Here is a 25,536-nt window from a genome sequence, read left to right as displayed (position 1 = left end):
CAATGGTGTCCTTAATCAGCTCAATTTCAATTTAGTAGATATGATACAGTCCAGTGACAGTCTTTATGTTGCATTTAATCAATAATGAAGCTTTAGTTCAGTTCAGAAACATCCTGGATGGATGGCAAGTCCATCACAATTTAATAATGTTGCTGAATTGCTGAATGAATTGTATACAAATGGAATGTGAAATCTGGATTCTGCTTTTCATGTCTCCAGTGAGGAATTCCCCCAGTATTTTTGGCTGTTATAAAGCAGATGATGCATAGATTGAGGAATCGTCTCTGCTGGATTCACACACCTCCAGAGTTCTCAGCAAGCAGAGGTCAGAGATGTCACCCAGATGTCCATGGGTGAAAAGGTAAAGAAGGGGTGATGGCTAATGGACTGAACCTTCTTCAAACACCACCACCATCATCACCATCATCACCATCATCACCATCATCAGAATCATCAGAATCACTGTATGTCACTTTTCATCTGAACTGAACCTAAGCCCAGAACAAACTGAGACATATCCTGAGTAATTGGTTCCAGGAGACTGGTTTGTTCGTTTTGTTTGTTTTATGGAGAGCTTTTTAATAGAGACCAGTAAGACACTATTAACTACTACTCATCCTTTTAATTACACAAATGTCTCGTAAAAAGTCTACAAATTGATGAAACTGATCCTGGATCATGTAAAAACCATCGATGCTGGTTTAATAGTTACAAATGTAAAAAGTAAAATTCTCCAGTCAGAAGTGACCAAAGACCGCAGAAGGGTTAAGTGTTTAGATGCCATATCACGTTTTTACTAACAAGAATTAAAAATTCCCCTTTTGCCTCTCATTCACATGTTTTATTTTTTTTTTTCAAACAGGCAACTGACGGCTGGTATTTCACAACAGTGTTGCCAAATCTCAATGCACATCCATCAGTTTAATTAAATCTTCACTCTGACAGCACAAATCCCTAAGATAGCATTCATTTATACTTACCCACAGAGTCAACACCTCAGTTGGAGACCCTTATCTGCATTCATTTCAGTACACTCTAAACATATAATGCACTCACATTTGAGATCCAAAAGAAAGGCAAATGGAGAAACGAGTGGGCTTACAATACACACTTACTAAATATAATGTTATAATAAATTATAATATAATTAATAAATGTTCAAAAAGAGTGTTTTCACAGCGGTGCCATAGAAGAACCATTTTGGTTCCCCAAGGAACCTTTCAATTAACGGTTCTTTTTTTTTTCACTTATAAAGAACATTTTGTGCAATGGACATTTCCATGGATTTCATAGTTAATTCATGGAACCTTCAATGCCAATAAAGAACCTTTCTTTTTTTAATAGTGTAACTTTTAAAACTTTAATAAAATAAACATTCGAGTGAAATTAGTTCCCTGGGAACATCATTTACACAGTTAGGTTTCATGCTAACTAGACAACAAACAAACACCCACACACGACGCACTCAGATTCATGCACACACGTCCAGGCATTAGTCAGAGGAGGACTGAAAGCGCTGTTCAAGTAAAAGATGAGTAAGGTAAAGAAGAAGTGACTTTTTTCACAACCCCGAGCTCTGACTCCTCCTCTGGAGATGGTGGGGTGGTTTTTAGAGCTGACAGACCCAGACAAATGTACAAGAGTGAAGTTACTCCAGCTTTCTCCAAACACACTTTCCATCTCAGAAGCAGAGAAACTGCTAGGACTGCTAGGACCACCTCAGGCTCTTTTCTTTGAGATTTAGATTTCTCCTGTAGCTTTGAGCGCAGGTTCTTCTTGAACTGCAGATATTTAAGGGTGTTGGAACAAAGAAAATCCTCCTAAATGCTGACAGAGCCGTGTGTTCTGATGGGATCGGACATCAGAGACCTGAGCACCCTGCTTCCTGCGGTCCCGAACGCAAACTGTTCCCTGCCCGTCGGCGGAGCTCCGCAGTGGGGACCGATGCTGGACTTTCACCCTGCCTCCCCGTATGGATCTCTTCCCTCCCACTCTTTTATCAAACAGGAGCCGGGCTGGGGGGCCGCAGACTCCCACGAGGATCCACACTGCGGTTTGGGGGCCTTCACCGTGCACTTCTCGGGGCAGCTGACGGGGATGCAAGGGCCGTTTGCCGATTCTCCGTCCAGCCAGAGTAGGATGTTCTCCAGCGGGCCTTATCTGCCCGGCTGCATGGACAGCCCTCCTGCCCCACGCTCCCAGGGTGAGACAGCCGTCCCGCTCGTGGCTCTCGGTCGCTCTGTCATGAGCCACAAAACCTTTTTCTAAGTTTGTCTCTGCTTTCATAAAGAACACCAAACTTCAGAGTTGACACGAGATGTTTGAGGTTTTGCATTAAGCTGGTGTTTAATTAGCTGTTGATACTAAATTACTTCTAGAGGATCGCTTGTCAAATGATTACTTCTGAAAACTGCATTAATTATGCATTTGAATTAAATATTCATGTTACACTTGAATATTATGGATTATTATTATTATTGTTATACTTATTATTTTGTATATTTTATTATAAATATAATAATAATACATTTAATTATACATTAAAAGAAAATATACAAATGATAATTATTGTAATTCTTAAGTTATTTTAACCATATGTGACCCTGGAGCACAAAAGTCTTTAGTCGTTGGGGTAATATTTGTTGCATTGTATGGGTTATAATTATTTATTTTTCTTTTATGCCAAAAACCTTTATGATATTAAGCAAAGATCATGTTCCATGAAGATATTTTGTAAATTTCCTTCTGTAAATATATCAAAACGTAATATTTGATTGTTAATATGCATTGCTATGTACTTTATTTGGATCAGTTTAAAGGCGATTTTTTTCAATATTTAGATTTTTTTGTACGCTCAGATTCCAGATTTTCAAATAGTTGTTTCTCGGGCAAATATTGTGCTATCCTAACAAACCATACAGCAATGGAAAGCTTATTTATTCAGGTGATGTATATAGCTCTGACTGGTATAGAATTTCATACAGTATCTGATAACCAAGGAAAATCAAATACACTTTTTGATTTGAACGTAAAAAAATACAGCCAACTATTCAGCTGACCTTTTATTTTTCCATTGTGCTCAGTTTTCGATGATTTAATGAAATAGATTCTGCATAAAGGTTTTGATATGTGCTGCGTCAGCTCTGACAGACGTCTTGGATCTTAAAGGGCACTTCTGACCTCTTTAAAACATTTGGGAAACCAGAATATTGACGCTCTGACAGCTGATGTTCTAAACGAAACTCTTAAAGGATTAAAGTAGTATTTTACATTAAACCAACCAAATAAATATGACAAACTTTTTGGAGAGTGTGTTTATAAAAATAAAAAAGTCTTAAATTTTAGTAACATGAAATGCCATTTTCTGTAGTGTCATAGCTCAATGGCTTATTAAGATTGGACTTCATTCATTTATTTCATGCAACAATTATTGCACATGCAAAACAACTGTCTAATACAGTGTCTGTATTCACTTTTCTGTGTGTTGATGGCTTGCAGCACTGTGATCATCCTGAAGAGCTTCTCTCCTTTAAATCTGAGAGCTCGCAACACAAATGTCTGATGTTAGTGTGCTTAAATATACAGTACAGTACAAAGATTTCCATATCTACTTCTGCAGTTTATCTTTAGATGTACTTTAGGTCACAACGACAAATTGATTCATTGCATAAGCTTATTGGTCTTAAGCAGGTTTATGACCAGATGAATTATAAGTCTGTTGGAGAGAGATGTATGTTTAATGCATTTTACATTTTCTATGTTTATATTATGTAATTTTCCAATGATTACTTGCATTAGAAATGTTTACAGCACCTGTAAACAAAGAACAATACAGGTCTTCAAAAAGTAAATAGAGTCAGCTGAGATGCATTCAGTGAGAAAAGGTGGATTTCAATGAAAAAAGATTAATTAATTCTCTGTTTTTCTTTGTCTCGTTCTCTCAGGTTATGGTACAGTAGCATTAGATGGAGCTCCCAGTTATGGACACACACCTGCTCACCACACTCCACCATTCCCCAACAATACCTTCAAACACGAGGACCCCATGTCCCCCCAAAGCACCATGGGTAAGTACAAATATATTCTCGGTGTGGCATGTAAAGCAGTAAATGCCTTTGAATAAATGATCAGGCCAAAGTAAAGCATTTGCAGGTTGATCTCCATGTACAGTGTAAATACATCCTGACCAGTCTGACACAGCAACACAGATTCAGCCAATGGGGTGAGCCTGTGGGCGGGGCTACGAATATCACGCACCTCACCTTTAAATGCTTTGCACTCCATTATGAAAAACAAGTGTGCTGACTTATACTGAATGTAGTGTACTTCTTTTGTACTTCAAATCTTACAAGTTTACAAAAAAATAACACTTGCAGATAATATATATTATTAATTAAATAAAAAATACTTAAAGTACTTGTTTCATGCAATAGTCCAAAAAGTGTCCATATATTGTTTTGAAGTGTATTACTACAAAAATATCATTTTAAAGTTATGCTAAAATGTACTTGTTTTTTACTAAAGCTATGTAGAATAGAGTGGATTTGTGAGTGTGTATTTAAGTATAGTATGACATATAAGAGGCGTATCTATCTGGAGATCACACGGATCATCTTGAGGTTAAGTGTCAGATGGAGGGCATGTTTTTTTTTTCTCTCGCATTGCTCTCTTTGCCCTCAAACACTCAAAACACTGTATGCAAGCGTTTCTAAGTTCATTACGCATAAATGATGCTATCATAAATTACTGCCACTCTTTTTTTCGGGCAGCTGAGAGAAGGAAGCAGAATTATGGATGTTGAGAAGAATGTTTAGTGCTGCCGAGGGACTGATTCCCTGTCTGTTCTCTAAGAAATGAACAGAGTGCTCTCAGAAACTCTGCTGACTGCTGGATGGTCTGTTTGGATAACCGCAGTAAAGATGAGGCCGTACTCTCTGTTAGCTCTGCTGTAAAACGCTTTGTTTCACTTGAAAACAGGAAAACTGAAGCATGAGGTCTTTGAAGAGATTACTTATATATGTGCTTTTTGAGTGTTGTAATATGCGCTTTAATTTTGTGAATATGCAGGTGAGCAGCAGTACTCCGTCCCACCGCCTGTCTACGGGTGCCACAGTCCTCCGGACAGTCAGACCATGCTTCTGACAAATAGCTTCAACAGGTACCTTCTTTACCGTTGATTATAAGTGTAATAAGAGACGTAGTTAAGCATTAAGTGATTTGCTAAATATGAATTTACTTGAGTTATTATTGAGTTAATTGTTGAGTTAATAAATCCGAAGTGTAATTAATCATGAATGAAATAATAACAATAAAAGTGCAATAAATTGCATCATAGAGGAAGCAGACGCGAATTACAAGAAGTTACAAAAATACACTGAATTGTTTATGCAACTGTTGAAAAAAAATATTCCTGGATATTATCTAAGGACAGCATCTGAGACGTGCCACCGAAAACTATTTCTGCTTGTCCCTCAAGTCTGCAAAAACATCCAGAAATCTTAAAGGTATTCTGGAGGGTTCGAAAGCAGAGATATTAAGCTGTATATTGTTTAAATCTGTGTTTCTCAGAAAGGGGGCTGCTCAAAATAACAAAAAATTATTTACATTTAAACAGGATTTAAACGGATCATGAAATGCATTTTCAGATCTATTATATTTCTAGAGATTTCTGTTTGCATAAAAAAAAGGTTCAAATATTTGAAAGGATGGTAATTTCACTCTCTGTCATGAACACACATTTCAAGGGGTGTCACCTCTTTCAGTATTCATTCAGTATTCTTGCTGTATGTTTTTATTGATAACCTCTAAATATTTAGAATTTCACTTTCATGGCTCCTTTAATATAGTATTTTATGTTTAAAATATCATAACTGCATGGCATGTTATACATTTTTGTAGTTATGCCAAGCTCTAAAATATTTAATGGAGTATAAATAGTGGGAAAAAACAACCCCGAAATGGTTATGAGCCTTCAAATATTGTTGGGGACAATGACGGTCTTGCATGGAGTCAAAAAAGAAATTAAGAGCAACAATGTGAATTATTATTTTAGTGTTGGCACTACTGATCTAGAAGGATATGCTTCTGGTTTCTCATTTCATATAATACTTTGTTGTTGTATGGGTTTACATATATATTACTGGATATATATTACCAGTACACATTGTTCACATCTTCATGCCTTATAATTGGTCCTTTACATGCAATCTGCTTATCAGTAACATCATTTGCTATCATTTACATCATTTACTTTTCACACGCTAAAACTCTCCACCTTCCCCAGCTCCACCTGTCTAGATCTGCTATGGTATTTATGAGTGCCTATTCATGCAGCAAGCATTTACATTATTTACTTTTCACACTCTAAAACCCTCCACCTTCCCCAGCTCCACCTGTCTAGATCTGCTACAGAGTGTTTATTCCTGCAGCAGCAGCAGCAGCATATCTTACTTGCTCACAGTCGCTCTATTTATTGGAAGTAAAAAGTCCATACTGGCTCATCAACAGCAGCAGTCTCCCAAAGCCCTGTCCATTAACATGCTAAAACTATTCAGATAGTTGTTGATATTTGGTTGAAATAATTGTTAAATTGTTACACAGCGTGCATTTTGTAATGCTTATTCCAATGCAGTGCTTTGCCCCATAGATCTCTATATACCGTTATTAATGTTTCTTTTCTGTGTAATTAAAGCACGTCATACAGTATGTGCTGCTGATAGAGCTGAACTTGTATTGAACTCGGAACATTTTTTAAAAAGGCGCATTAATTAGTGTAAGAAGTAAAATATGTATATTGCTGATTTGTGACTTGGCCGTGGCACAGCCCCCTCTGGCTTCTGAGTGACTCAAATTGAGCGTCAGTGAGGCCCAGTCTGGATGGCTCAGATAAATCCTGAGTAAGTCTGCAGTGAGTCTTGATGCCTGCACAAAGGTTAAAAACTGCACAGCAGCTCTCAGCAGGCCAAAATACACTCAAAGTGATCTACTGCCCGTTTCCTCCAAATTCCTCTTCCCTTCTCTGCCTGGCCCTCCCCAGAGACACGAGAGGACAGAGAGAAAGAGTTATGTATTCAAAATATAAACTATTTTTGTGAGGAGAGGAAAGCAGAATATCATTATATAAAGTTTAACACTACCATTCAAACGTTTTTGAAATAGTATTATCATTTAAAATCAATATTTTAATTTGAATGTATTTTCTAATGTAAGTTATTTCTGTGATGTGCAACGGAATTTTCAGCATCATTTCTCCAGTCTTCAGTGTCACGTGATCCTTCAGAAATCATTCTGATTTGCTGCTCAGGAAACATTTCTGATTATTTTCAGTGTTGAAAACAGTTGTACTGCTTACTATTTTGTGAAAATGATCACAATTAAAAAATGGTTACATTGAATAACTTTACTGTCACTTTAGATCAATTTAATGCATCTTTGCTAAACGAATAAAAGTTATGGATAAAAGTTTCCTTAAATGAAAGGTGAAGAAGAAATAGCAGTTAAAGAGAAATGTAGCTTTTCTTCATCAGTGACACAGGAATAAATGTGCATTCTTCAAATACTTCCCTCATGTTGTTTAGAGAATAGGAGATCACAGAACCCGAACTAAGGCATCCAGTTTTGATAAGACGTGATCGCAGCATCCCCATTATTGCCCTTGCTGTCTGGAGTACAGCAGTGCTTTTGGAAACCATCACAAACAATCCACTCACTCACTTGGTACTGTTGCAGTGTGTTTCAGTGACCTCACAAACCTCTTTTTCTTGCCAATAGAGTAAGATTAGAAGGGAGCGAAAAGGGAAATTCCACCTTATTTTGACCAGTGTTTGGCATAGAAACGGTCTCTTGTATTACGAAACACTTTATTTATTGGAAAGCAATGTTGCAACCAATCATAAAGTAATAATGTAACACCAACAACTTTATTTTCTGATAATTATATTATATTAGTATTTAAGGATAAATAATTAACTAAATTACTACAACCACGACAACTATTATTTTAAACATCATTATTATTGTTACTAATAAATAATAGTGTATTTTGATTATTGATTGTACTGGTACCTCTAAGAATCTGTCTGACCTTCAAAAACTGCTACTTCAGCCCACAGAAAGGGGACAGACAGCGTATGAGTCAAGTATCATTTCTCCAAACCGTTCCCATAATACCCAGAATTCTCTGTGTCATCACACTATTACATGATTGTGCCAGGCACTCGTCTCGCCAGCCAGGACCACATGAGAGCTAGCCGAGATACGAGACCTCACAACATGTGGTGAAACACTCCGATGTGTGTGTTTCCACTCTGCCAAACAAGTTTCCTAAGAAAACAGTTATGAATCAGTGGTGATGATTAGAAAGAAACACCAGCACAACACACTGCTGACAAACGGAATCTCTAATCAGCCTAGGAACTAGAAAAATAACAGCATGAAAAAAACATTGACTTACAAATCAGAATTCTCATTCTTTCACATTTCTTTCTGTCTTTTTTTCTCCTTCCTATTTTCGTTGTGCCTCTTCCCTTTTTAAAAGCATTATGTTTTTTGAGAAGCTAAGCTGTGAAAGTGAGGTCACATGACTGTGATTTATCTCTTCTGTCCTGGCAGTGATAATCTCTACCAAATGACGTCTCAGTTGGAACGTGTTACCTGGAATCCTGTCAGCTCGCTGACACCCAGCATAAAGAGGTACAGACTCTCTCATATCAGCACCTGTGCTTTCAAAATAAGAACAAATGATTAGAATTCCTCTCCTATCCTCTTTGACTGTCACCATATTTTTCCTTTCCATTCCTTTCCTTTCCTTTCCTTTCCTTTCTCTTTCCTCTTTGACTGTTCCCATATTTTTGCTTCCTTTCCTTTCCTTTCCTTTCCTTTCCTTTCCTTTCCTTTCCTCTTTGACTGTTCCCTTTCCTTTCCTTTCCTTTCCTTTCCTTTCCTTTCCTTTCCTTTCCTTTCCTTTCCTTTCCTTTCCTTTCCTTTCCTTTCCTTTCCTTTCCTCTTTGACTGTTCCCATATTTTTTCCTTTCTTTCCTTTCCTTTCCTTTCCTTTCCTTTCCTTTCCTTTCCTTTCCTTTCATTTCATTTCATTTCCTTTCCTTTCCTTTCTCTTTCCTCTTTGACTGTTCCCATATTTTTGCTTCCTTTCCTTTCCTTTCCTTTCCTTTCCTTTCCTTTCCTCTTTGACTGTTCACTTTCCTTTCATTTAATTTCATTTCCTTTCCTTTCCTTTCCATTCCTTTCTTTTCCTCTTTGACTGTTCCCATATTTTTGCCCTTTCCTTTCCTTTCCTTTCCTTTCCTTTCCTTTCCTTTCCTTTCCTTTCCTTTCCTTTCCTTTCCTTTCCTTTCCTTTCCTTTCCTTTCCTTTCCTTTCCGTTCCTTTCTTTTCCTCTTTGACTGTTCCCATATTTTTGCCCTTTCCTTTCCTTTCCTTTCCTTTCCTTTCCTTTCCTTTCCTTTCCTTTCCTTTCCTTTCCTTTCCTTTCCTTTCCTCTCCTCTATGACTGTTCACTTTCCTTTCCTTTCCTTTCCTTTCCTCTCCTCTATGACTGTTCACTTTCCTTTCCTTTCCTTTCCTTTCCATTCCTTTCCTTTCCTTTCCTTTCCTTTCCTTTCCTTTCCTTTCCTTTCCTTTCCTTTCTCTTTCCTCTTTGACTGTTCCCATATTTTTGCTTCCTTTCCTTTGCTTTCCTTTCCTTTCCTTTCCTTTCTCTTTCCTCTTTGACTGTTCCCATATTTTTGCTTCCTTTCCTTTGCTTTCCTTTCCTTTCCTTTCCTTTCCTTTCCTTTCCTTTCCTTTCCTTTCCTTTCCTTTCCTTTCCTTTCCTTTCTCTTTCCTCTTTGACTGTTCCCATATTTTTGCTTCCTTTCCTTTCCTTTCCTTTCCTTTCCTTTCCTTTCCTTTCCTTTCCTTTCCCATACCATTCCGTCCTATACTTTACAAAACTTTCATTTCTTTCAGAAGGACAAAAATATTATTTTTACACCCCTTCACCCCTCTTCCCATTTTCTTCTCATCTTCTCTGCCGTCGTCTGCCCTATTTTAATTAGTGTCTGTTTTGAAGGAAGGCCTCACAGTCCTCTGATGTGACACAGCACTTTGAAACAAAAGTACAGAGTGAAGCATGAATCATGCTGCGGTGACAGCAGAGGAGATAGGAGAGAATCCTGCTCAGTCAACCAGTCCGAGCCAGATAGAGTGTCTGACCTTGGATGTGTTGGAGGGGCAGTCCAGAACAGCATGTTTTTGTGTGTGTGAGAGGGAAAAAGAGATGTTAAAATGAAGAGATGCAGAGTAGCTGAAGGGCCAAATCCCAAAGCATTTTGGGAATTTAGTGTTGTTTTTTAGTGATTGAGTGAATATGTGCATGTCTATAGACAGATGAGTGGGTGACTGGGACACTGGACAGAATATCTACACCGGCTGTTCAGATAAAAGATTTGGTTTTCACCTTCCTCACCCCCAATGCTATGCCATCAGGGTGTTTATCTACTGAACGGATGAATGGTTGGGCTGTGGGAGGACTGGACCAGCAATGGCTGATTGTGTAGTTTGAGATGTGAAGTGAGTCGAACAAAGAAAAAGCTTTATAGGTCTTCAGCTCTTCATCCGTTACTGCCCACACTACAAATCCCCCTCCAGACTAATAGTCTCCCCTTGCTCTCATTTATGACACTTGAGGCTGTTTTACACAGTTATTTCTGGATATAACAACATCCTTTTGTTAATAAGGAGGAAAAGCTGATTTATATATAGCAGAGCTATTAAGACAGTTCAAATCTGTCTTTTCTGAGAATCTTATATATAGGTTATAGGGTCATATTTACATCGCCCTAGATAATATGTCAGCTTTGTTTGAGAGGTCTCTCTGTTCTCTGTGAGTGGTTTTTGTAACTTCTCTCTGTCTTTGTGTCCATTCACAGCGGTGGTTATGAGGCCGAAGCGCCAGCAGGAGCTCCGCTGTTGTACAACTGCAGCACTCAGTATCACATACACACACATGGTGTGTTCAGAGGAGTACAGGTGGGTGATTGCAAGAAACACACACTCAAACACAGAGACAAACTCATATCCATTTGACCTGTGCACACACAGACTGCACACACAGACAGGACACAGACATATTATATCTCACTATAATATGACCACAAAGTGCGCTGAAAAATGAAAGTTCTTTCATTAATAACTCATCCTCACCATGTCGTTGTAAACCTGTAAGACCTTTGTTCATCTTCAGAACACAAATTAAGACATTTTCTATGAAATCTGAGAGCTTTCTGACCACTGAATTTAATACTTTCTATTTATAATAAACTAACTGTGCCTGAGCGAGCAGACGAAACATAAAAAAGTGGTCATTGCTTTCGGAGGAGGATGCCTGCTGTTTAGGAATGCAGTCGTGTAAGACAATTATACAGAAATACTTTGATTCTCAGGTATTTAAGAATAACCATAACAGGATTGGAGATGCTGTCCCGTCGCACAAAGTCACTTTTTTGATGGGTATTAAGGAACTTTTTTGCAAAATGTGTTTCCTTCTCTCATTATTCGCATTAACCCTTTGCACACAAGTTAAAAACCAACTCAAGTGAGCATAAAAACTTCTTATTTGCAAATTAAAAGGATTTTTTTTTTGTTGTTGTTGGAAATTTGTCACTTTCATCATTCTTTTCTGATGCGATACTTCAAAATGTGCATAAAAATACGGTGATGGAAAGCTACTGCTTCAGTCTGTAGTGTCTGTATGGCCTGGATCAACATCCATCAGAGCCTGAGAAAGCTGATACTGTCCAGAGAATGGTGTGCATGTATGCATGTTTATAACTTTAGTTTAAAGCTTTCCTCTTAAGGCTTTTAAAAGCTGAATTGATATTTAACAGGCCACAAGATAAGAGGCTTTGTTCAGATGCAGAACTCATCCGGGGTTTTGGTAACGCAGAAGTTAAAGCAAACAAAGGCTCAGAAGTGCAGAAGAATTGGCAAATAGAGTTTGTTGATTGCCAATTATTCTCTTTTTATTTTTTTCTCCAGGATGTGCGGAGAGTACCAGGCATCGCTCCCTCCATTAAATCATCAGAGAGCAGTGAGAAACGGCCTTTCATGTGTTCTTACCCCGGCTGCAGTAAGAGATACTTCAAACTGTCCCACCTGCAGATGCACGGCAGGAAACACACAGGTGAGACAGACGCCACCATATGTGGACACACACACACAGCAATTTATGCTGCGGCGCCCGGGAACAGTTGGGGGTTCAGTGCTCAAGGGCACTTCAGTCATGGTATTGCCGGCCCGAACCCACAACCTTAGAGTTAGGAGTCATACTCTCTAACTACTAAGCCATGACTTCCCCAGTAATGGGGGTTACCGTAATAGTACCATATTTTGGTGGAAATAATGTTACCATAGCAAATTCTTTGTAAGGGCATCCTCTCAGTTGCTCAAGAATCACCAGAATTGCTAAGAAACATCTGGAGTGAGTAATTTGTGACCTCATGGCATGTACAGTTTTACTGATAAATCGATGATTTATGACACTCGGAGCATGACAACAAAGTAAAAGCTCAATTCAAACGGCGCCTCCTTGTGGAAGCTTCCTGTTAATGACAGAGCCTCCGGTCGTGTTCACACACACATCACATCCATCCTCTAACACATACTGTGATGTTTCTGTCACACACAGGTGAGAAGCCCTACCAGTGTGACTACACAGGCTGCGGCCGCAGGTTTTCCAGATCTGACCAGCTCAAGAGACACCAGCGCAGACACACAGGTTAGACATGTCTCTGCCCTTCAAAACACGTGAGGACAGAAATCTAACAGTCTGAGGTCATTCATATTCCACACTCATAACAGTAAAGGTTCTTTATTGGCATTGATGATAAAGAACCTTTAACATCCAACAACTTTTGGTTTTTTATAGTGGAAAAAAATATTCTTTATATTAATAAAATGTTCTTCATATGAAACAAAAAACTTAAAATGGCTGTTCTACAGTATACCATATAAAAAATATTGCAAGTTTAGTTTACTCTTAAATGTTATATATTCTATAAGTGTTTAGCATTAAAAGCCTTTACATATTTCTCTTCTGGAAAAATAGACCAAGAATATTAGCGACACATCTTGCGCGACACATCAAATATTTTGAATGAGACCCCCCCAATTCCAGCGGTCATGAATCCATCACTTGTATAAAGTATGCCGTCTCCTGCTTTGCTCCTGCAGGCGTCAAACCCTTTCAGTGTGAGACATGTCAAAGAAAGTTTTCACGCTCAGACCATCTTAAGACCCACACTCGGACTCATACAGGTAAAACAAGTGCGTAAGCCTTTTTTTTTTTCCAGACTTCTCAAAAACTATTTATTGCATATGCATTGATTTGATTGGAGCGCAGCAGTAAAATGTGTGTTGTGTGTTTCCTCTCTGGTGGTTGTCAGGTGAGAAGCCGTTCACGTGCCGCTGGCCCAGCTGTCAGAAGAAGTTCTCCCGCTCAGATGAGCTGGTCAGACATCACAGTATGCATCAGAGAAACATGAGCAAACTCCAGCCTGCTGTTTGAGAAACTATAAATACACTGTATATAAACACACACACACACACACACACACATTGAAACACACTCAACAGTAAAGACCTGTCAGTCAGTGACTTGCACTGCTGATCTGATAACATGCATCATAGCATCCCTGTAAGACATGGAACACTGCCTTTCGCTGAAGAATGTGTCTGCATCATTTTGGGTCATCTCATGTTGTAAATAAGTTAGCTTTTTTTTTTTTTACATATGGACGGTTGATTGCACTGGGTATACTTTATACTTTTTTTTTTTAATTGGCAAGATGTGCTGGGCCACTTTCATTTCTTGATTTGGCAAATAAACTGTGGATGAGTGAGAAACGGCTAGTGTAAAAATCATACGCACTGTAATGCCTTAGTATATATTTGTAAAGTGACAAGTTGTTCCTAAAATGCCTCTTATAATAAATTACATCATACATTCTCAGGAAATGGATTGAGTTACTATAAAAATAAATGTGTGTTTTAATGTATAATATGTATTGAGAAACATATGTGCATATATACGTGTACATATTTGCAAAAACAGATAACACTGTTTTTACTCTTTTTTTTTTTTTTTTGTTATGTTTTTATAGTTTTGCTAGCTAGCTGTATTTTTAAGTTTTCATTATTTAATCAAAATGACTCAACTACAGTTTGATTAATATTAATTGGAATGTAGAATAAAAAACATTTTTTATCATTTGTAAAAATATAGATTCATATAGTATAAATTGCAAACATACTGTACAAACATCAGAAATTGTGTATATTTTTCAGTGCACAAACCTAAAAAAATTGCATTAAATTGTTAATCAGTAAGACTCCTTATAGCCAATAATAATAATAAAAAATGTGTGTATATGTAATGTTAAATAATATATAATAATAAACGACTTTAAAAAAGCAACACCTTATTTTCAATAAACTAACAACAACTTTTTTATAAGCAAAATTACACTGGAATCATTTCTCCCAAAATTTGGTTTGGAGCATTTATTAAAAACCGTGTACAAAAACAAAACTGCATACAAACGTACACCAATGTGAACACAAGCAAGCAAGACCCCAGAAACCGTTCCAGATCACATGGTCCGGGGTCGCATGGAATGCACCTCTATATACAGATCTAGTCCTCGTTCTGTTTAGCAAACACTGTATACCGTCATGGTTTGACTTCACTGCACAAAAACTGTTAATGATTGTCCTAAAATGAATGAGCACTGAACGCATGCATGGATCAGGAAGACGGTCCGGGCTTTCAATGGCCTTCAAGTTTCTATATACAAAAACACAAAATGCTACTGAGATTTGAACATTTGCATTATTTCTTATTGTCACTATGAAACACAGAAATCTTCAAAGCTTATAGGGTGTTACTTGTTCTTGCAGAAAAAAAAGAAAAAGAAAAGCAAGATCTCTTCAAGATCAAGGAATAAAAATGTAAAATCTTGCTCAGACACACAAATATATACATACACGTACATTCAAGCATCTAGAAATCAAATTGCATTTACGTAACATCAACATTACAAATGACAGCCTAGACTAGACTAAAGTGCGTTATTGCCCAGAAATACTTTGCCTTATCAGAAGGGTCTTCTCATCCTGAGGCAGCAGGTGTTGTCGAGAGGTCAGTGGGAGTGTTAATCGTTTTCAATCATGTAAAATTACATTAGTCGTTCCGATCAAAAGGAACATCGCTTCAGTCAGTATAGTTCCCAACATCAACCCTGATTTGCCGGTTAAGCTCCTCCCCTGAAGCAAGCAAGGTCTTTCATTGGTTCGTTCAAGAAGGAGCTGATTGCTCGAGAGGTCTGGAGGATGGACCCTCTTTGGAGGAGTTCCTCACGCTGTCAACTTCATTCGTCCTATAAACGAAGAGAAAAATGTGATAAATACACAATCATGACTAATTCATGAAGCTTTTCCAGTTTACAGGAAGTGCTGGACTTAAAGCATGTTGTTGCAATGAAAACCACAAAACTGAGCAACAACAGAAGAAGAATCCTTCTTTTATATTTCACATACTATCTTACTGCAACTTCTGCACACTATTTTTAACCATGTTTTGAAGTCTAGAAAAGCTCGTCTTACGGTTCGGACAATGGGGGTTTAGTTAGTCATTTTGTTTCTCATTCTTCACGAGAAACACTCGCTCTGCTGAGAAACCAAGTAAGCTGCATACATTATGGCATCATAGACGGATCATTTCTACACAAACACAACCTAATTATGCTGCCAGATAAAAACACGTTTTGGTGTTCACATTCGGTGCGATAAACACAGTTTGAATTAATGTTATTGTATCCATTCAGACAAGGGCATGCAGTTATTTCGACTTTCTTTTTAACTGTGATGTATTCTAATCTATTTTCTATTGCACTGAAAAGAATTGGCCAACCAATAAGATTTGCGGATTTGCTCACATGCACAGAGCTGATGTTGTTAGACAAAATGAAAACTGTTGGCACTGACATATAGGGCTGTGCAAAAAATCAAATGTGATTTTCATGTGCATCTCATCAGTAAACGCACGTGCTGGAGATATACTACTAATCACAGGAGTGCCTTTACTGACAAGATGCGCATGAAAATCACATTAGATCTTTTGCACAGCCCTACTAACATATACATGTATTCTGCTACCGATCGTGAATGGCAGCGGAAGAATCTGGAGCCGAGCTCTGTTTTGTTTAACGCTGTATTTCTACTGTCCTATAAACACCACCTACTGTCAGAGAGTGAAACTGCATCGGTCTGAAAACAAAAATCACAAGCGAAAAGCCGACCGAGTTTTCATCCTGAACATTCATGTTGGTGTCGGTTCAAACACGAATGTTTGAGTTATAGAATACAGTTGCAAAATTTATTTTGTTTACACTGAATGTAGATAATTATATACATTTTGTGAGAACATACTGGTAATTCTGACCTCACCGTAAGCGTTCTGAAAAGTTTCCACTTAACGCAAAATGAACTTGCTTCTGTATTACTCTCCATGAAAACCTCCAGTTTCACAGCATAAGAAACAACATTAATGGGGCAGTTCAGTTTTGTTGCGGATTTGAAATATTTAAATTTGAGTGTGGCAAGCAGTTTTTGGGATTTAAGTTTTTGCAATTGATCACTTAACTACTTATTAGGAATATGCCGGTGTCAAATTTTCCTGTTGCGATTAATTGCTAATGCTTTTATCACGGTATAGGTTACTGAAATTTTGTAAAAAAAAAAAGTGATCAGAATACAGTATAACAGTTTTAATAACTTTTTCTGATTACAAAAAAAAAAAACTATGCAATAACGCAATACAGAAAAATATATAAAGTTAAACGTTTTACATGGATTAAAGTGCAAAAGAACGATAAAGACCATTTATCATATATCATTATCGTGATATATCACATTACCGAATACCGGCACATCTATACTACTTATATGACATATTTCCTGTATTTATCCCAGGTGTTCAAGTGAGGATGAAGACCACAAGTGTGTGTACAACTTTTCATTACCTGATGAGACTTTAATTTCGGGTGCTTCTAATTAAGTGATAAAAAGAAGTAGCAAATGATGTATAAAATAAATATGTGACTCTAGACCACAAAACCAGTCTTAAGTCACTGTGGTATATATTTTTAGCAATAGCCAAAAAAACACTGTATGGGTCAAAATCAATCGTGTGCGCACGCTCACTAGATTTCAGAACAGAGCTACTTCAATCAGTATTGAACTCATTTACCATCACATGACAACAGTGAAATGACATTTGTCACAAAAATAAACATTACTCCGTCACCATCACAGTGCAGCCCAGCCGATCAAAAGCAGAGCTGTAGGTGAAGACATTAAACATCAAAATTATTTTCACCACTCACTCGCTCTCACTCACACACACCTAACACAGACAAACAGTGAACACAGTGCACAGTTGCAAAAATCACAAGACAACAGATATAACTCAACTGGACAAATACAGTAAGCTTGTACAAGGCCAAACAAAACTAAAAAGACACAACAACAAAACAGCAGCTGAGCTCAACTTTTTACACACACACTCTTTCACACACAAAGCTTCCTGGGGTGAGAGGCGTTAGTGTTAGATGGGTGGCCGTTGACGAGGTGACATGTGGGGCACCATGCCATGCTGAGCGGTTCATGCCAAGCGACCAACCACATAAAACCTCACCTACCTGCCCACCGTCCCCAACCAATGGGCTGCTTCTGTCTACCTGTCTATCTGGAAACCAACCAATTACAGCGTCACAATGCAATGAACAGACGTCCCCTTCACATAGCGTGACCTGTTCTCAACGCACTGTCAGAGGCTATGATTATCAAGGCTGTGGTTATGAGATTATATCAGATTATTTACAGAGTCTTATGTAAGCAGGTATTTCTGTGTCATGTGACTGTTGGTTGTTTCTCTGTCTGCTCACCTGTGGACAGCTGACTGTGGGACCTCCGGCGGGTTGTGGGGGTTTTAGAGGTGGAGGAGAGGGTTGAACCTGCGCTGCTGGCCCTTGAGATGGGGAGCGGCACGGGGGTCACGGGAGGAGAGTCCAGCTACAGCAGAAAAAGATTCTTTTGAACATTTTGTCCTGCATAGAACCCAATGAAAAGTTATTTTTTCCCCCAAACTTTTTTTTTTAGTTATACAATTTATTAAAAGTTTATCATCAAATTTATTTTATTTCCCCCAAATTCTATTTTATTTCTCCCAAATGATGTTTTCCATTCAGTTTTAATAATTAATCAGATTAATTATTAATTAATAGTGTTCTTGTGGCTCAAGTGGTAGAGCATTGCAATAGCAAGCGCAGTGTTGGGGGTTCGAATCCCAGGGAACACATTTTGTTAGCCTGAATCCAGTGTAAATCACTTTGGATAAAAGCGTCTACTTAAATTAAATTACATTTTAATTTAATCTGTAATAATCAAAATGCATGTCTAATTAATTGGAATCGTGCAACATCCAATTTTACATTTTAGCAAACTTGTACAAAAATACACATTAGGTGGTTTAATTAATAGCTTAATTAACTTAATAACCAGAAAGCATGTCTAAAAAACTAAATTCTGGATTTATAATATATGATACACAATTCATCATAAAACAGAAAAAAACATTTAAGTATTATAAAACTATTAAAACATTACATTTAACTGATTACTTTTTAAAATGTACATTTGTGTTGTTCAAATTCAAATTCAAAGTGTTTTATTTAGACAATAAAACACCGGGTTCATATTTGTGTTGCCTATGTGAGAACCATACATTTTCCAAAGCAATTTCTCTCATTTTAAAACACAGAAAACACATTATAAAACATGAACAGGAGCTAAGGAATAATGAGTGTTCTGATTAGTGTATTATTGAATGAGGCCACTGCAATCTAAAAGATACGACTGATCTTAGACCTGCACAATGATGCGTGTGTTTGTGATGTGTACCTCCACGCTGTCATGAGTTGGAGAGGAGGATGTTGAGGAGGTCTCTGCTTGGCGGTGCGAGGAAGACGAGGGTCCGATCTCAACTGTCCGAACACGCTGAGCGAACTTCAGAGAGCAAACCGACTCACTGATGTTACTCTCTAGAGGAGACACCTGAGATACAGAGAGAAGAGTTGAACAGCATCAGAGGGAATACTGAACTGCAAACAAAACCGATGATGTAGGTCGAACATTCGGTAAACTTGAAATGAATAGAAACATAGAACTGAAATGCCCCACTAAAATTGTTACATTAATTAATAAAGCATTGGCATGACTGTTACTTGTTGTATTGTCTACTGATTGCTCTACTGAAATAGATTCATTTTGGAGTTACAATAACAGTGTTACCATATAAACACAGAATTCTGGGTAGAACATCCCAGGTTGTCATCTAGAAATTACGGTAATTCATCACACAGCTATTGGTAAATTGTGCATAAAATGACCAGGCACATTTATTGGGAAGTTAAATATGTTCTGATTTCATTTAACCACACCAGAGTTCTTCAGCATAAGAGGTGATTTCTGTTGCACAAACTGCTTAAAATTCCTGGTCTGCTCGTGCTGTACCAAGTACAGGCTTTATCCCTAAATCCACTCAAAATGTGTGGAGGTTTAAAGTAAGCCTCTGCGCTCACACACCTGCACCATCATGAGGGTCTTGCTGTCTCCGCTGAGCGAGTCCTGCAGCAGGTAGGTGAGACGTGAGTTCCTGAAGGGCACGTGCGAGTGTTTGGAGCGCAGGGCGTTGATGACGTCACCCAGCGCAGACAGTGATTTGTTGATGCACTGAGCCTCACGCAGACGACTGCCCTCGGCGCCAGATTTGGCAATCCGCTCGGAACCAGCCAGATCCACCAGATTGAGTTTACCTGCAAAAACGAGGACAAAAAGTGAAGGCTTCGTATTTGTATTCGACTGATTTCCAGTTTAAACTATCATTGTGTGTACCTGAGGTGCGGTGGCCCGTGGAAGAGTTGAACCCTGCCACCGTGATGATCAGGAGGGCATGAGAGCGAGAGCTGTGCTCGTTCAGATTAGTGCACGCTGTCGCCCTGTTCATGTGACCCAGGTCAAACACCTGCAGGGTCAAAGGTCAGCGATTACAAACAATGTCTATATGACAGACCTGGCATCAGAACACTGATTATTGAACACATCTGAACTACACTCACTAAATAACTTCAAAAATTTAACTTTTGTCACATTGTCTGTGTTATACTACAATTGTCCTTTGTTGTAATATAGTAATAACAGTAAATTATGCGTAATAACAAGCAGCTAACCTTAATCCCATAGTAAGTATTATTAATATTACTCAGTGTTTAATTACATAATTACACTGTAACAAGGACACCTTAAACCTGTAATATCTGAAATACAAATATAATTTTTAAAATGTTTGAAAGGAAACACCTTCACAAAAGCTTGATGCATCGTGTTTGATACTCGTTTTAACATGATTTTTGATAATAAAAAGCAAAGTTATGCTTACTTTCCATTTACTTTACAAAAATCTTTAAGCCTGAAGGTACATATACTAAAATGCTGTTTGTTTGCTAAAAATATATTTAAAAAAAAAATCAGATGAAGGCATGTAGTATAAGTTTTGATAATTTAGAGGCCTTAGAAATTTCCATATACGATATGACACAACACATTTAAAATAAAGACCAAATATGTTTTTAATTATACAGTAAGAAGTATACTAGTAGTAAAAATGAGCTTTTTTCATAGCTTTCAGAGCAATGGATATGCTTTACTTTATCTGGTCAGACAAAATAAGACAAATTGACCTGCTTTTCCATTAAAATCTAATCTAAGGTGGGGATATATTGGTTCATTTGTGATGTTCATGAAGCTGATTCTAAAGCATCACAGCTAGCCTAACTCTTCACCTTGTTAATGTCCTCCACACTCTCCACGGTGAACTCTGTGAGTCCTGGCACGTACAGCTGTCCACTGCCATCTGGACACATCTTTATATCCAGCTTCTCACTGGGATTGTCGCCCAACAGGTTCCTGTTGGAATCGGATAAAGACAAATTGATTCATTTCATCAGCTGCCATTAAGGAATGCGCAAAACTTAAATTTCGCAGGCGAGCTAAATAATAACCTATGCCCATCTGTTTGAGTTACACGACACGGCAGGAGGCAGGACAGGCTGAGTGAATATACAGTGCAGGGGGAAATGACGTGTGATCTGTTTGTGTCTTGCAGATGCCCCGAGAGATTTGAAATCTAATCTGCTTTTACATAACTGCTGAGCGGCAGAATCTGTGGCAGGTTACACACACTTCACTGTCAACACATTGGGACAATTATATAAAGGAGAGCTGAATGCACTGCAGTGATGAGCAGATCACACTGAAACAGCTCCTGTAGAGCATTTGATGATCCTCATCCTCATCTTCATCATCTGTCCCTCCTGCTGTCACCGTGCAGCTCTGCTTGTGTCTGTGTTTCTCACCGAAGGGTCTCATTGTAGATTTCCACCATGCTGACGGTGATCTTATAATCCCAGTCAGGCTTTTTCTCCGACACTTCAGAGAAGAGCAGCCGCAGAGCACGCTGGTTAATGCCAGGGTCTTCAGGGACACCCTGCATGAAACACGAGAGACTGACATGAAAATTACACAACCAACATGTTATGACTTATAATCAATAAATGGTAGATATTAAAACTCTATGTTAATAAAACATGATGTTTAACAGTATGAATAATTGATATTCACTGATAGATATATTTAAAAAATATTAGATTTAGAATGATGAAAGTACTGTTACAGTGTTAAAATGAATAATAAAATATGGCTTTAATATAAAAACACAATTTTTATATAAAGCAGCATAAATGACAATACAACAAAAATCTCTAAATATTAAATAATTATATTAATTAATATAAATAATAAGATTAAATATTAATTAACATGCACTATATAAATAGTTTAAATATATATTAATATTAATTAAATAAATATGAATTAATTAGTAAGTAAATGCAATGCATATTTTTTTGCTACAGAAATATTCCCACAATGCAGAAAATCTGAGGTCCTAAAGGGCTTGTTTTCTTTTAAGACAATATATTTAGTTTGAGGGTGAAGTTTGGGAACATGTGGTATACCTCCATGGTATAGGTCTTCCCAGAGCCAGTCTGCCCATAGGCAAAGATGCATACGTTAAAGCCATCAATACAGGAAGTGACCAGAGACTGCACTTCCTGGAACACCTGTCCAATCACAAGAAAGGGTTCAATAACTGATATAGTCACAAGACTGTGATATAATATCTGACAGAGGAAATAAAACAATAGTTGAAATCTGGTTCAGGCACTAACCTCCTCCTGAGTGGCCTGAGTGGGAAAGACTTTGTCAAGTTCAAAGGTCATGAGCTTGCCCTTATTAGACAAGTAGAGAACAGCATCATCGTCAGGGTCAAAGGTCACTATGTTTTTGGCGTCAGCAGCATTTGTTTCTCCAGCACAAATGGGACGTACTCTGCACAACACACGGATGTTTCCTGAAAAACAAGATCTTTATAATTAAAATGTCTCATTTCACAGAATCTAACTACACATTTCCCAGAGATCTCTGCGCTCTCACCTTTGAGGCGCACCAGTTCATTGTGACATTTCTTCCTCAGGTTCATCTCCCGCTTGTATTTGCGCAGCAGCTCTTGGTTTGCACTGCTCACCTCTCCAATCACCTGACAGATCTGCAATCACAGACGGACACGACTGATGAGCCGCGGTCGGTCAGGCTGATGTGTCGTCAGCTCGTGTGCCGTGCTCTCACCTCCTGCTTGGCCTCGGTGATGGCTTTCTCCAGCATGTAAGGGAAGTCCTGCACCTGTCTCTTCAGACAGTTGTAATCACAGGTGAGGGTTCTCAGGGCTGGCTGCAGCGTCAGGAGGTTCATCCGCACACCTGATGGAAAACAATCAAAATATTAGAATAAACTAATAAAATGAAAAAAAATGTACAAACATATAAACTGAAGCCTTTTTTAGAAACATGAATAGTTTGGAAACACTTTAATATAGCGACCAATTCTCACTATTAAAGGGTTAGTTCACCCAAAAATAAAAATTAGGCTGTGTTTTTTAATGGATGAGCGCTTTTTATTTAACTTCTTTTGGACTGAAGCAATGCAATGACATAGCTTGGAATAGGCAGGACAATTTTTAATATAACTCCGAATGGATTCGTCTGAAAGAAGAAAGTCATGTACACCTAGGATGTCTTGGGGTGAGTTAAACTAATTTTCATTTTTGGGTGAACTAACCCTTTAACTAGTTGCAGTTAGCATGCTTATTATTAACTTATAGGCGGTGTGATTATAAAGCACATCCCTAATGCATAACAGGTAAAAGAAAAAAAGGCAACAAACACTATTAAATTTTTTATTTAATTCAATTTAGTAAAAAGATAATTACACTAATACAGTTGTACAATATTAAAATGAATAATAAATTATGGCATAATAACAATTACAATACAAAAGCCAGTACAAATTGCATTATGACACGCTAAACACTTTGGTTAAAGTATATTTCCTGGTTGTTTACTTTATGGTGTCCATGTTTTAAAATTAATTACACAAATAAGTAATGAGTAATATTCATTAACACAAACAATTAAAGGATTTGGTTTATTGTTAATTTCTTGTAACTGTGCATCATTTACTGTTATTACTGTGTGAATATGTTTAACAAGCACACTAAAGGTGTTTACACTAAAGTAATAAGAATATGAGAGGAAAACATGAAAATCCCATGGTCTCACCTGCTAGGTTCTCGTGGACGGCCTTCATCTCGCTCTCTGCTCTGATGAAAGCTTCCTCGATCACTCTGTTCTTCTCCTCCTCCAGACTCTGCATCTCTGCCTCCAGCTGACCCTGAGCTCTCTCCATCTCACCCTCATACACCAGGATCTAACACACACACACACACACACACGGTCAACACATCTGACCCCGGTGCCAACACAATCCTGTGTCACTGAGCTCATAAGTTCTATGCAAATAGTAAATGTTTTAAACGAGGTATTATATAAGGTAACATAAAGGAGCTTTTATAATGACAGAGATTAAATCGCCAACACACTGTATGATTTGTAGCCTGTACTCAACTGTTTCAAGATCACTGTCAGTGTAAACACCTGTCTACAGACACTGATTTTATCTTATTCAGATGTCATGAGAAAACCATTTATTTAAACATCTGAAATAGTAAAATATACAATCAAACAGTGCTCAACTGTAACCCTGTTCAGACTGGACTGTGGTTACAGCGTTGACTTAAAATCACTACAGTAGCATTACAGGACAAAGAATTTCTATATAAAGTATAAATCGATTTATTTCACAAATTTTATTAAGATATCATTTAAATAATTTAGTATAATATATTTGTGAAGCTAAAGCAATGTGTAAATTAAATGTGCTGCAATTGTTATGCATGCATCATATACACAACAAGTCAAACATCTGATATCGGTGATATCATAGATCAGTGTTATATTGGTTATTATGCTTCCTAATATTTCAAAATACCATACCAGCTCACCACTACTTAATGCTAAATCATCACAATACAATTTGAACACATCACAGATGAGCACAGAGAAATCCTGAGTTCCACCTTATCTGAATAAAAATGCGTTACTTCTGACCAACATAACACAAACCCAGTCATGACTGCTAACCGGAGTCATTAGTTAGACTGATCTAATGCACTTAGTTAAGTGTAAAAAGATCTGTGGGTGACTGGAGGGCTGTTGGTCACGCACGGGAAGGGCATCTGGGGTCACGCACCATCAATACATGTGAAGTACACAACAGGGGTGACACTGACCATTTCACAGTACGTTACATGGGATCACTACTGCAGGTAGAATAAAGTGTATCCCTCAAGGGAACGGGAGCTAGTTACTCTGCAAAGTTTCAGGGTTTCACAGGTCAAAAATGAGCATGAGCCAACACGAATCTCCATTTTTGAATGGCACTTAAAATGGGACACAGACACAAAAGCCTGCTCACAGTAAACCGCTTCCTATAACCACAGTTGGAATCTGACCCATGACACATTTTTGACCTTTGACCCCTGCAGAGTAATCTGGCCGACCTTGGCGAGCCTGTGGGTGACCTTGGTGTTAGCCCCTCCCACAGCCTTGGAGAGCAGGCCGTACAGACGGCCGCGGTCCGTCCTCAGCTGCAACGCAAGTGAAGAGAGAGAGCCGTTAACCTGCTCTGACACAACACTGATATCAGATATCAGGCCTGAAACTAGAGCCTGGAGTCCAGTCAGAAAACGTGGAGATCACAAAATAATGTGGAATGTTGGATGAAGAAATCAAAATTAGGGGCTGAATAATCAATCAAATAACCTTATGGATCAGTGTCTCTGAAGAGGTTAAAGACTTAAAGCTATGTATTAATATTAAGTCTGCATGTGCTAGCTTGAATTCTGTG

General features: G+C 38.0%; 2 protein-coding genes across 9 annotated transcripts in view; one reads left to right on the top strand and one right to left on the bottom strand.

Moving 5' to 3' along the window:
* Positions 1-867: 867 nt before the first annotated feature.
* Positions 868-14,013, top strand: LOC127976928 (Wilms tumor protein homolog). Of its 2 annotated transcripts, none has more exons than XM_052581514.1 (9): positions 868-2,203; positions 3,945-4,067; positions 5,068-5,158; positions 8,611-8,691; positions 10,929-11,028; positions 12,037-12,181; positions 12,686-12,775; positions 13,231-13,314; positions 13,443-14,013. In XM_052581514.1, the coding sequence occupies exons 1-9, from the start codon at positions 1,825-1,827 to the stop codon at positions 13,562-13,564; spliced, it is 1,215 nt and encodes a 404-aa protein (XP_052437474.1). In that variant the 5' UTR covers positions 868-1,824; the 3' UTR covers positions 13,565-14,013. The 2 variants fall into 2 exon arrangements, with proteins under 2 accessions (XP_052437474.1, XP_052437473.1); XM_052581513.1 differs by having other exon boundaries at positions 1,590-2,203; positions 13,231-13,323.
* Positions 14,014-14,544: 531 nt separating this feature from the next.
* kifc3 (kinesin family member C3) overlaps positions 14,545-25,536 on the bottom strand; it is a 42,343-nt gene continuing 31,351 nt past the window's right edge. For 5 of the 7 annotated variants that reach the window (XM_052582102.1, XM_052582097.1, XM_052582099.1 and 2 more), the window contains 13 exons: positions 23,850-23,997; positions 22,861-22,991; positions 22,669-22,780; positions 22,404-22,585; positions 22,191-22,295; positions 21,531-21,661; positions 20,958-21,081; positions 20,011-20,140; positions 19,702-19,931; positions 19,018-19,170; positions 18,003-18,129; positions 17,757-17,803; positions 14,545-15,434 (listed from right to left, as the gene is read on the bottom strand). In XM_052582102.1, coding sequence (XP_052438062.1) covers positions 15,426-15,434; positions 17,757-17,803; positions 18,003-18,129; positions 19,018-19,170; positions 19,702-19,931; positions 20,011-20,140; positions 20,958-21,081; positions 21,531-21,661; positions 22,191-22,295; positions 22,404-22,585; positions 22,669-22,780; positions 22,861-22,991; positions 23,850-23,997 — 1,629 coding nt within the window. In that variant the 3' untranslated portion in view covers positions 14,545-15,425. The remainder of the gene's footprint in view (positions 15,435-17,756; positions 17,804-18,002; positions 18,130-19,017; positions 19,171-19,701; positions 19,932-20,010; positions 20,141-20,957; positions 21,082-21,530; positions 21,662-22,190; positions 22,296-22,403; positions 22,586-22,668; positions 22,781-22,860; positions 22,992-23,849; positions 23,998-25,536) is intronic. The other 2 variants (XM_052582098.1, XM_052582100.1) reach the window with 1 other exon arrangement.

The sequence above is a fragment of the Carassius gibelio genome, chromosome B18 (genome assembly GCF_023724105.1).
Source record: "Carassius gibelio isolate Cgi1373 ecotype wild population from Czech Republic chromosome B18, carGib1.2-hapl.c, whole genome shotgun sequence".
NCBI lineage: Eukaryota > Metazoa > Chordata > Actinopteri > Cypriniformes > Cyprinidae > Carassius > Carassius gibelio.
This window is presented reverse-complemented; position numbering and strand designations above follow the sequence as displayed.